General features: G+C 30.7%; 2 protein-coding genes across 2 annotated transcripts; both read right to left on the bottom strand.

Annotated features, from left to right (window-relative positions):
- Positions 1–1,398: 1,398 nt before the first annotated feature.
- On the bottom strand, positions 1,399–5,852 carry LOC142220382 (uncharacterized). The gene is made up of 6 exons (XM_075289481.1): positions 5,251–5,852; positions 2,450–2,528; positions 2,317–2,370; positions 2,079–2,242; positions 1,862–2,015; positions 1,399–1,708 (listed from the first exon to the last, which is right to left on the bottom strand). Exons 1-6 carry the CDS (start codon positions 5,548–5,550, stop codon positions 1,425–1,427), a joined length of 1,035 nt encoding a protein of 344 aa, XP_075145596.1. The 5' UTR covers positions 5,551–5,852; the 3' UTR covers positions 1,399–1,424.
- Positions 5,853–8,952: 3,100 nt separating this feature from the next.
- On the bottom strand, positions 8,953–11,363 carry LOC142220383 (uncharacterized). Its single transcript, XM_075289483.1, has 4 exons — positions 10,294–11,363; positions 9,727–10,237; positions 9,551–9,671; positions 8,953–9,485 (listed from the first exon to the last, which is right to left on the bottom strand). The coding sequence occupies exons 1-4, from the start codon at positions 11,185–11,187 to the stop codon at positions 9,176–9,178; spliced, it is 1,836 nt and encodes a 611-aa protein (XP_075145598.1). The 5' UTR covers positions 11,188–11,363; the 3' UTR covers positions 8,953–9,175.
- Between the last annotated feature and the right edge of the window lie 915 nt (positions 11,364–12,278).

The raw sequence follows: 12,278 nt of genomic DNA on the forward strand, positions 1-12,278 counted from the left end.
TCTTGACAAAATTTTCCATAGAAATTAAATTTTAACGAAATGTTCTATAGAAATAAAATTTTGACAAATTTTCCATAGAAATAAAACTTTGACAAAACTTCTATAGAAATAATATTTTGAACATTTTTTTCTTATAGAAATAAAATTGTGACAAAATTTTCTATAGAAATAAAGATTTAACAAAATTTTCTATAGAAATAACATTTTGAGAAAATTTTCTATAGAAATAAAATTTTGAGAAAATGTTCTATAGAAATAAAATGTTGACAAAATTTTCTATAGAAATAAAATGTTGACAAAATTTTCTATAGAAATAAAATTTTGACAAAATTTTTGATAGAAATAAAATTTTGACTAAATTTTTGATAGAAATAAAATTTTGACAAAATTTTCTATAGAAATAAAATTTTGCAAAAAAATTTTATGTTCTTTCTACCTATCACCCAGATAGCCATATGATGTCGATTTACTTTTTTCACGAATTTAATTACCCACTCATCCAATTTTTTATTGTACCCATCGAAGAAAACGTTATCGCACACTGCTTCAAGTGTGACTTACAAAAAACAAGAAATCGAGCCAATTAAATATTTAATTGGTTTGAAACCGCCTTGCATACACAAGGTCGTGGGTTCGATTCCTGCTTCGACCGAACACCAAAAAGTTTTTCAGCGGTGGATTATCCCACCTCAGTAATGCTGGTGACATTTCTGAGGGTTTCAAAAGTTATATAAGTGGTTTCACTGCAATGTGGAACGCCGTTCGGACTCGGCTATAAAAAGGAGGTCCCTTGTCATTGAGCTGAACATGGAATCGGGCAGCACTCAGTGATAAGAGAGAAGTTCACCAATGTGGTATCACAAAGGACTGAATAGTCTAAGTGAGCCTGATACATCGGGCTGCCACCTAACCTAACCATGATCCGGACCATAGCGGGGTGGAGACAGAGGGATCAGCCGGATATATTACATCACAAGACCAAATACTAGGTTATTCAACAAAAAAATGTATTATGGCGATTTCGATTGGGAAAAAAGTGCAACATTCTCGAAATTGATTGCAACATATCAAGGACACTGTCATAGATTCTGGATCCTTTATACCTCACAATATTATAAATTAACAATAACTTTAGAATTACACTATCATTTGGGCGAAATGTCAATTAGGGAAAAAAGTAGTGTAACACCAAGGCAACATATTTTTAGCGAATCGAAAACGCCCTTAGTTATCCAAATATGGTAAAATTCTGGATTTCATCACATCAATGAATTAAAATTAATGCATATCCTACGAATAGGCTCCACAGAAGCATAATTCGAACGTTGAAAATCAATGAAAAGAAACTGTTTCCTTATTTGTTTTCTTTTTCCTACCAAATAACGAGTAAAAAATAAATTTATCATGCAAGATTTTTGTGGTTTTTATTGTCCCAAACTGGGGACCATGACCTGTTCAATTGGATGTGACGTAAAATCATTAGTTTCATTTGTATACGCATTTATAGTTTCCGTTATGCTATCATATATGTTATCACTTATGCTTTCGTTCATGGTTTCGTTCGTGCTTTCGTTCGTGCTTCCGTTCATGCTTTCATTTTTTTTCGATACGCATTTTGACCTGAATGTACGTTTCTTTACCAGTTGTATGGCTTTTCGTAGCTGATCTTCTGCAGGAGCATTATTATTTGGGGGGTTTGGGATGGCAGCTAAAATGAAAAGTATACATTTACAGTCAAAATTCCAGTAAAAAGAAACCTCATAGTTCAATAGTTTGACCAAATTCAATGTCACTGCGTTTGGTGTTGGAATTGCCAATATGAATAGCAGACTTTTATTTATTTGGTTTTTGAATTTCTTACCTAACAAAACCTTGTAAAAGTTCTCTAAACGCTTGAGACTCTTTTTGCCATGTACACCATCAATGTTGTATTCCATGATAAGATTGATACCTAAGATAAATTTTAGATTTTTCCCAACACCAGCTGGATGCAATATGGAGTGAATAGTATTTACCTAAATGAGAGATAATGCAGATACAATTTGAGATAACGAAATGTGATTTTTCAATACACCTACATAATCAACGTTATTGCTTGCATTTATGGATTCGTTGAGTACCAATAACATTTCTTCTGTGTGTATAGGAAATTCGCTGCGTAATTCAATTGGCTCATATTTTAAATGTTTTCTTAACATAGTTCTTTGCTCTTTACTACCATCAATAAGAGTATTTATTTGAGCTACAAAGAGATAGAGGCAATACTAAACATTCATTCATACTATAGCCAAATCCAATTAGGTATGGACTATTTACCTTTCATATCTTCAATTTTAGATAATAGGTCGTTGCATTTACAATGTTTAGATCCTGTAAAACATGAAAGAATATGCTAAAGTTGTTCTCAAAAAATATATAAAAAGATTTATGGTGGATTTATAAAGCTTACCAATATTATTTTCCATTGTAGTTTTTGTCCAACGGTTAGTTTCTGACTTTCGTTTGCTTCCAGTTTCGTGGAAAGGTATCTGTTTGCAATAAAAAAATATTCGAAATATAGGTAAGAAAAATTTTATTTCTACAGAAATTTATGGCAAAATTTTATTTCTATAGAAAATTTTATTTCCAAAGAAAATTTTGTCGACAATTTATTTTTATAGGAAATTTTGTCAAAAATTTATTTCTATAGAAAATTTTGTCAAAATTTTATTACTATAGAAAATTTTGTCAAAACTATTTCTATAGAAAATTTTGTCAAAATTTTATTTCTATAGAAAGTTTTGTCAAAAATGTATTTCTATAGAAATTTTTGTCAAAATTTTATTTCTATAGAAAATTTTGTCAAAATTGTATTACTATAGAAAATTTTGTCAAAACTATTTCTATAGAAAATTTTGTCAAAATTTTATTTCTATAGAAAGTTTTGTCAAAAATGTATTTCTATAGAAATTTTTGTCAAAATTTTACTTCTATAGAAAATTTTGTCAAAATTGTATTACTAAAGAAAACTTTGTCAAAACTATTTCTATAGAAAATTTTATCAAAATTTTATTTCTGTAGAAAGTTTTGTCAAAATTTTATTTCTATAAAAAATTTTGTCAAAATTTTATTTCTATAGAAAATTTTGTCAAAATTTTATTACTATAGAAAATTTTGTCAATACTATTTCTATAGAAAATTTTATCAAAATTTTATTTCTGTAGAAAGTTTTGTCAAAATTTTATTTTTATAAAAAATTTTGTCAAAATTTTATTTCTATAGAAAATTTTGTCAAAATTTTATTACTATAGAAAATTTTGTCAATACTATTTCTATCGAAAATTTTGTCAAAGTTTTATTTATATAGAAAATTTTGTCAAAATTTTATTTTTATAAAAAATTTTGTCAAAATTTTATTTCTATAGAAAATTTTGTCAAAATTTTATTACTATAGAAAATTTTGTCAATACTATTTCTATAGAAAATTTTGTCAAAGTTTTATTTATGTAGAAAATTTTGTCAAAATTTTATTTCTAAAGATATTTTTTTGAAAAATTTATTTCTATAGAAAATTTTATGATAATTTTATTTCCATATAAAATGTTGTCAACATTTTTACTTCTATAGAACTTTTTTAAAAATTTTATTTCTATAGAAAATTTTCTCAAAATTCTTTTTCTAACGAAAATTTTCTCAAAATTTTATTTCTATTTAAAATTTTGTCAAAATTTTATTTCTATTTAAAATTTTGTCAAAATTTTATTTCTATTTAAAATTTTGTCAAAATTTTATTTCTATAGAAAATTTTTAAAATTTCTTTTCTTTAGAAAATGTTGTCAAAATTTTATTTCTATAGATAATTTTTTTTGAAAATTTTATTTCGGTAGAAAATTTTATTACTAAAGAAAACTTTGTCGGAACTATTTTGTCAAAATTTTATTTCTGTAGTAAATTTTGTCAAAATTTATTTCTATAGAAAATTTTGTCAAAATTTTATTACTATAGAAAATTTTGTCAATACTATTTCTATAGAAAATTTTGTCAAAATTTTATTTCTGTAGAAAGTTTTGTCAAAATTTTATTTCTATAGAAAATTTTGTCAAAATTTTATTTCTATAGAAAATTTTGTCAAAATATTATTTATATAGTAAATTTTATGATAATTTTATTTCCATATAAAATGTTGTCAACATTTTTACTTCTATAAAACTTTTTTGAAAATTTTATTTTTATATAGAAAATTTTCTCAAAATTCTTTTTCTAAAGAAAAATTTCTCAAAATTTTATTTCTACATTTAATTTTGTCAAAATTTTATTTCTATAGAAAACTTTTAAAATTTCTTTTCTATAGAAAATGTTGTTAAAATTTTATTTCTATAATTTTTTTGAAAAATTTATTTCGGTAGAAAATGTTGTCAAAATTTTGTCATTTCTATAGGCAATTTTGTCAAAATTTTATTTCTATAGAAGATTTATGAGATACCCTGAAATCTCCCATTTACCAAAAAAATTGATTCCAACGAAGTGACCCATAGATGGGGAAGTACCCGGGTCTTGAGATATAGTCCTCGGAAGGGTCAACAAAAATATATTGATATATCTCCTTTGTTTCTTGTTCAATCTGAACAAACTTGGAATCGTATGAAAGCATATTCAATGCACTTTTATACGCAAAAAAAAAGTTTTATAGATATATAATATAGTTTGGTTTTTTACACAGTTTGAAAGCCTATATTCTGACCTTTCGATTGATGTACAACATGTCTTTATAGTGAGCTAACGCAGACCCAAGGGGGGCCAAATAGCCGGCCTTCGACCGGGGTTTAAGATTTTCTCCTATGGACAGAGTCCAAAGTGGGCTAACGCTGGCCCAAGGGGGGGAAAGTGGACCACTTCGTTGGAATCTGCTCACCGAATGACACAATATATATATTAATTTTAAGCAATTCGGTGAGGGGCCCATAAACTGCAGTTGCTTCGAAAATTTGTTTGTTGTTAAGTCGAAACTAGGATTGAACCAATGATATTTTATATGCAAGTCGTGCATGCCAATTATTGCACCACTGAGTCTTCCATCAATTGTCTCACCAAGTTTCCGAACCCTAATCATTACTCCCGTCGAGAGGATGGTCCATGGGGAAATGACTATCTTCAAATAAAAATAACAAATCTGTATAATAGCGTAATTACAGAGAACAAGTCGGAACTTCAAATTCATAGCTTATCATTTATATATCGTTTCTTGTTTTTATTTTCCTTCCCCCATATTACCTCATCAACAATCTCCATGCTGTCCACTTCATCATTTTGGGAATCGTCATATGCTTGGCCTTCACTACCAAAAAAGGCTCTTAAATTCTTTTGAGATTCTTCCACTTTTTTAAGGAATTTATATGTTACATCCAAATTATCTACACAATCCTGGCAAACAGTTTTTGGTAAAGAATTTTGACTTTCCATTATCTTAATGCGACAACAATGTAAGATTTTTTGGGCAATAGGATTTGATTTGTCGGTGATTTTAGTTACTGAGGGCTTTAGAGAAGCACATAAACGACACATTCCCGGCATGTTAGCTGGCGTTTTTTGTTACTACAATAATTTTTTGTACGAATTTAATTATGTTGTATATTTCTTTTTTTTGGTATTTGTATTGAATGGCGCTGTCCTTCACAACAAGCGATGTAGCATAAACAAGAGCTACATCTATTCTTGAAGTCGAGAAGATCCGTTTGTAAATCTGTTATAGAACGATGTCAGCCATTTATTCTCCAGAACCAATGCTGGGTGTGTTGACAATTATTTTGTATAAATTTTTCTTTGGATGTAAACAAAATTTTTCTTGTCTTCTTCTTTCTCCACTATATAATACAAATTCCCTATGAAATGTTAACATATGAATTAGAGTTACCAGACTTTTGTTAACAAATATAGTAGGTATTATAAACGAACAACAGCAACAGATAGCATTAGCTCCGTTCGAGGACCCGATAATTTTTGATAATTATTTTTACTGGAAGTCGTTCGTTTACACCAAAACGCCAGCCGAAGAGAGACTACATTTGACAGTTATGAAATAGAGAAATTGTAAGTTTTTGCTAGAGACCCTGCCAGCATTTCAAAGTTCCATTTCATCCTCATCGCTACCACAGACTCGTATGTGACACTGCAACAATCGCCAACTGTGATAGTATTTTGCCATCACTATTCGCAAGAAAGTATTTTGCCATCAATATTGTTACAAGAGCCATTTTATATTTTGTGAACCACCAAGCACAACTAGCTTCTTATAATTTATTTAAATAAAAACGATAATGAAGTGCTGAAAACATAGTTATTTCGCTTAAAATTGTGAAAGGTATATTGGTGAACAATTTTTGACTTTCCAAATGGAATAAAGTGATGGTTTTTCAAATATTTTTCCAGGCAGGCTGCCTCCATTGGGAATAAATGCATCGGCTGTAACATGTACAACATGTAACTTGCAACTTGAAACTCAATTAATGCTTTTATTAATGCATAAAAATATGTTAAATGTGATGTGATAGTCCTATGAATGTTATATTTATGAGAATTTATAAATGTATAATAAAATTAATAATCATCTAAACAATCGTGTTTTACTTGACCACAATGAATGCACTTTCTCTGATTGTTTGAAGGGGCTCTTATTGGCGTCTTTTTAAATGTATCCAGAAGGGCACCTAATAATTGCACTCATGCGATACTTTTTTGTAGTAACTTGGCGTGGTACAACTTCTCAATAGTGACGGCGCTTTTCCGAGGAGTTTTGGATATCGTATACGACTGTTTTCGACGTAGTGGGGATTCTCAAAAGCGCCCCCAAATTCAAAAAATGTTGGCAGGGAGATTTTCTCCCAGTAAAATCTTGGAAACCATAGCCCTGCCAGCATTTCAACGTTCCATTTCATCCTCATCGCTATCACAGACTCGTAAGTGACACTGCAACTATCGCCAACTGTGATGGGGTAAATATATCAAAAAGTACAAAATGTACATGGAAGTATTTTGCCATCACTATTGTTACAATAGCCATTTTATATTTTGTGAAACACCAAGCACAACTAGCTTCTTATATTTTATTTAAATAAAAATGATAATGAAGTGCTAAAAACATAGTTATTTCGCTTAAAATTGTGAAAGGTATATTGGTGAACAATTTTTGACTTTCCAAATGGAATAAAGTGATAGTTTTTCAAATATTTTTCCAGACACGCTGCCTCCATTGAGAATAAAAGCACTGGCTGATAGACGCTACAACATGTAACTTGACACTTGTAACTCAACATCAATCTTTTATTAATATATAAAAATATGTATGTATGTAAAATTGTCTTAAAGATTTTATCTAGTTTTTTTTTTTTTTATATATATACCATTGTTGAAGTTTATATTTTATTATAATTTTGTGTGATGCAGGATTTTAGGTCTATTTATTGACTTTTGTATCACTTCGTACGATAATAAATGAAAAAATGAAAATAAATGTGATGTGATAGTCGTATAAATGTTATATTTATGAGAATTTATAAATGTTTAATAAAATTAATAATCATCTAAAAAATCGGGTTTTACTTTACCACAATGATTCTTTTACAACTATCTTACAATTCACTTTTTCTGATTGTTTGAAGGGGCTCTTATTGGCGTCGTTCTAAATTTATTAAAAAAGTCACCTAATAATTGCACTCATGCGATACTTTTTTGTAGTAACTTGGCGTGGTACAACTTCTCAATAGTGACGGCGCTTTTCCGAGGAGTTTTGGATATCGTATACGACTGTTTTCGACGTAGTGGGGATTCTCAGAAGCGCCCCCAAATTCAAAAAATGTTGACAGGGAGCATACGTAGCTGGTTATTGATAACAAATAAAGTACCAGTACAATGTACATGTTCGGCAACTACGATTGGAAGTTAATTGATACGGTTCGTGTACTTTTCAGCAATTTTAAGCAAAGAGAGTTATACTACATTCGCACTAGACACGAAATCCTCCTAGATCTCAGTAGATTTGCAATAGGCAAATATCAGCTGGCTCGTAGAGGATTTCAACAAAATATCTATCAAAATCCCCTATACTGTACAAGGCAGTATATAGTACGTGGTTTTAGTACAACCCTGCCCCAATTTTCCTTGTAGATGAATGTGTGTGTGCATGTGCACACACGGGTTTGTGTTTGTATTGATATATTTACAAACAGCTGTTAAATCCTCAAATCTACGAAATCTCGTTATTTTGCCAGTCTGAACGCTTGAGTTTTGTAAAGAGATTTTGGTTCTAATGCTTAGTACTAAGTTCGTTTCTGCGAAAAACGTTTATCTTCATCTATCTTTGTACATAGGCTCTCAAACCCAGGGATGTTAAATTATTTATGCGAAATAATATGCCTGCCTATTTTTTCGTACGAAAAATCCAGGGTTGTATAAATATGTGTTTGAAAATGCTCAAAACGAAAATTTCGCATTTATTCCGCGCTAACGTTTTTTATATGGAGTATAACAATTTTTCGTGCGAAAACGTGATCTTAATACTAGGCTTAAATAGCGAGATTTCGTGACTAGTGCGAACGTAGTACTAAATACACTCTTACTAGTTTTTACTGGAAAAGTACGCGAACAGACCTAATATTTTATCTTGAACTATTCCCAACAAACACAAGGATGAGCATTTTTCATAGGTAACGCAATATCAATTTGATAGTGAATCCCATCTTCAACATAAATTCAAATGGCCTTGCAAATTGATTGCTTTCAACAAATTTTCCAATAGGTTTGAAGCATTAAAATGAAATTTAGTTTGAAAAGTTGTTGCTAATATGTTGCGAAATTGTTGCTAACGTGTTGAATTCTACTGTTGAGGGTAATGCCTTTTTTTGTTGAGAACGGTATTTTCTCAACAATTTCTCAAATTGAATTCTAATCAAATTCTTTGAAAAAATGTTTGAAAGCGTATTGAATATAAGCATTTATCCAATGCTTGTGTTTATTGGGTTTTATTTCTTTTGAGATGCGAAATGTATTAATTATACACTTCGAAAATCCACTTTAACTAGATATCAACTGTCCATTGCCTTATAAATGAGGAATTTCAAATCCACTTTTAATAGATTTCGAACCTAATGTCTATGAGTTGTTAGACCAAAAAAGTTGAATGCCAAAGTGATGTGTGTAAAACTTAACAATCGGAATGCTTTCTCCGGACATGTTTCTTAAAATTTGAGGCGTCGGTAAAGGTTTTTGGACAATGGGTGCAAGCAAATTGTCGAATTCCACTATGAACCTTGAGATGGGCATTTAATGCACTACGAAAACGAAATCTCTTCTCACATTGTGGGCATTGTAAAGGCATTTCTCCTGTATGCGTCCTTTCATGTGTATTCTTTTGAACTTTTGTAAGAAAACCTTTCGAACAAAAATCACATTTGAAGGGTTTTATTTTTGCATGGATAAGTTGGTGATTTATCAAAATGATATCGCTTTTAAAACTGCAAGTAGGGATATTAATTAAGCACAAAAATACAAATAATTTGCTTTGGGGATAAAAAATTACCTTTTCTGGCAAATGTGACAAATAAATTGCCTCGTTGTATCATGTGTATCAATATGGGCTTTTAAATTGGCTTTAGTAGAGCACACTTTATCGCATTGAGGACATTGATACTGGGGATTATCTATATGATATAGGAGAATAGTAAACATTCCGTATTCATTGTATTCAAAACTTACCGGAATGTATTTGCTTATGATTCCTTAAGCTGCTTTCCCAAGAAAACTGTTTGTCACATTTTTTACATTGATATTTTTCTTTTTTTGACACATCCTTGGTATGTTGCATTCGAATATGAGTTTGTAGTCCATTATAGGATTGAAAACTTTTACCACAATATTTACATGGCATTGAAGCGGGGTAGGACATTGCATTTGGACAATTGGTTACGCGATGTGATTCATAACTTTCAAAATCATTGCACTGAATATTACAAGCATCACATCTTAGTTTAAGACCTGGATGGTGTATCATGCGTATATGATTTAGAAACGATGAATAACTATTGATACTACGTTGACAATCAAAGCAACGATATTGGAATGTCTCAATATCATCTACTCCATGTGCGATTTTTGCATGTTTATGTAATTCAATGATAGATGAAGTCTTTGATCCACAGGCGGAGCAAGTATAGGGATAAGAATTCCAATTGGTGATTTGAAGATGGCAAGGTAGTGATGAGAATTCCTAAAAATAGAAAATATTAGAACCGAAACCTGAGCTGAGTACCATCAATTACCAACCCTTTTCGCATGGCTTTCCTCAACTTCTTCATTTTCTTCCTCTTCCTCAATATGCATTTCTTCTTCGGTTACTTCCTCCTCAATTTGCATTGCCTCTGTATTCTCACATTCAACATCAACCAAATTCTCGTCTACATTGACTATCTCAATTTCTTCAAATTGTTTGGGATGTATATCGTCTATGTCATCATCAGTTATTCCAAGTATATCGTAAACTTCTTCCATATAATCTTCATTGTCGGTATTGGCCACTGTCTCTTGTATTATGAAAACATCATTCTTCGAGGAAGAATCCTGACGTGCCTTGTGTAGGTTATTGTTAATAATGTTGGGTTCATTTCCAGTTTGCTTTCTCCTAACATGAACGTTTTGCTCTGGAGCTTTTTTTACATTTTTAGTTTTTATAGATTGCTTGACCTCTTTAGGACTTAATGATTTGGAAATTCCACTCTCTGTTTGTTGTGGTATTAGCGCATCAATTCGGGTGATCTTAAATGAGCTATCGCTTGTTTCATTCGTGGCATCTTTGTTTATATTTTTCTCATTTTCGATTTTCAAATTATTTACCTGATCTGGCGGATCATTAGGGTCTTCCCTCTTTGATTCCACTCCGGCTTTCGTCACTGTTTGCAAAGAACCATTATCACTATCATTAGTAGTAGTGGGATAAAATGCCTCTAGAATTTCTTGGGATTCTTTTACTTTACTGTAGAATTGAAACGATGTATTCAAGCATTGTAGACACTCCTGACAAACAGATTTCGGTAATGCATCATTTAAATCAACTTGCAACTGACAACACTTTTCTAATTTTTGACAAATGTTCTGTTCCGTAATTTCCAGCAAGAGTTCTGGTTTCTTAAGAGAAGCGCAAAGACGACACATGGCAATCATTGTTAGATGAATTTTTTTTTGAAGACGATATTTCTATAAATATTTTTCTACTTATTAAGCTTCATTGATAAGTTGTATGCTACCAAAGCATGGATTTCGTTGAATTCGAGCCTTCCTTTACCGAAAATTTCAATTGAAAGAATCTAATTTCTCTCTATTTACAAACAATGTTAGTCTTCTTCTTGATATATACCATGCAATGTTAGCAGAATGATAGCAGAGATGGGATTCTTTTCTTTCAGAGTAAATGTGTAAATATAACCATAGCGATAAGCGGCAGGCGAAACATTTTGTCCGCGACGACAAATACAATAAGCATGTCGGTACAAATTTCATCTTTTCTTGTTTTTGAATGTTTTTGTTTGTTAATATAATATGATTTATCAACATTTAATATTGGAGTCGCATAAAAAAATGTAATATCTTGTCATTTGTTGAGTTATTTAAAGAAAGAGACAACAGCAATGCCCCTCCCAGTATTTCAAGTTCCATTTCATCCTCATCGCTACCACAGACTCGTAAATGTCACTACAACAATCGCCAACTGTGATGGGGGAAACGTATCAAAAAGAACAAAATGTACATGAAAGTATCTTGCCATCACTATTGTTAGGAGTACCATTTTATATTTTGTGAAACGCCAAGCGCAACTAGCTTATTATAATTTATTCAACTAAAAAGGAAAATGAAGTGCTTAAAACATAGTTACTAAGCTTACAATTGTGAAAGGTATATTGGTGAACAATTTTCGACTTTCCAAATGGAATAAAGTGATTTTTTTCAGATTTTTTCCAGACGCCCTGCCTCCATCGAGAATAAACAAACAGCTGATAGACGCTGCAACATGTAACTTGCTACGTTTAAACCAAAACCATTCTTTTATTAATGAAAAAGTTATTTAAATGCAATGAGATAGACGGAAAAATTTCATATTTATAAGAATTTATAAATTGTTAATCAAATAAATAAACATCTACACAATCGTGTTTTACTTGACCATAATAATTCTATTATCTTAAATTCACTTTTTCTGATAGTTTGAAGGGGCTCTTATTGGCGTCGTTCTAAATTGATCTAAAAAGGCACCTAAT

The sequence above is a fragment of the Haematobia irritans genome, chromosome 1 (genome assembly GCF_050003625.1).
Source record: "Haematobia irritans isolate KBUSLIRL chromosome 1, ASM5000362v1, whole genome shotgun sequence".
In the NCBI taxonomy this organism is placed as follows: Eukaryota; Metazoa; Arthropoda; class Insecta; order Diptera; family Muscidae; genus Haematobia; species Haematobia irritans.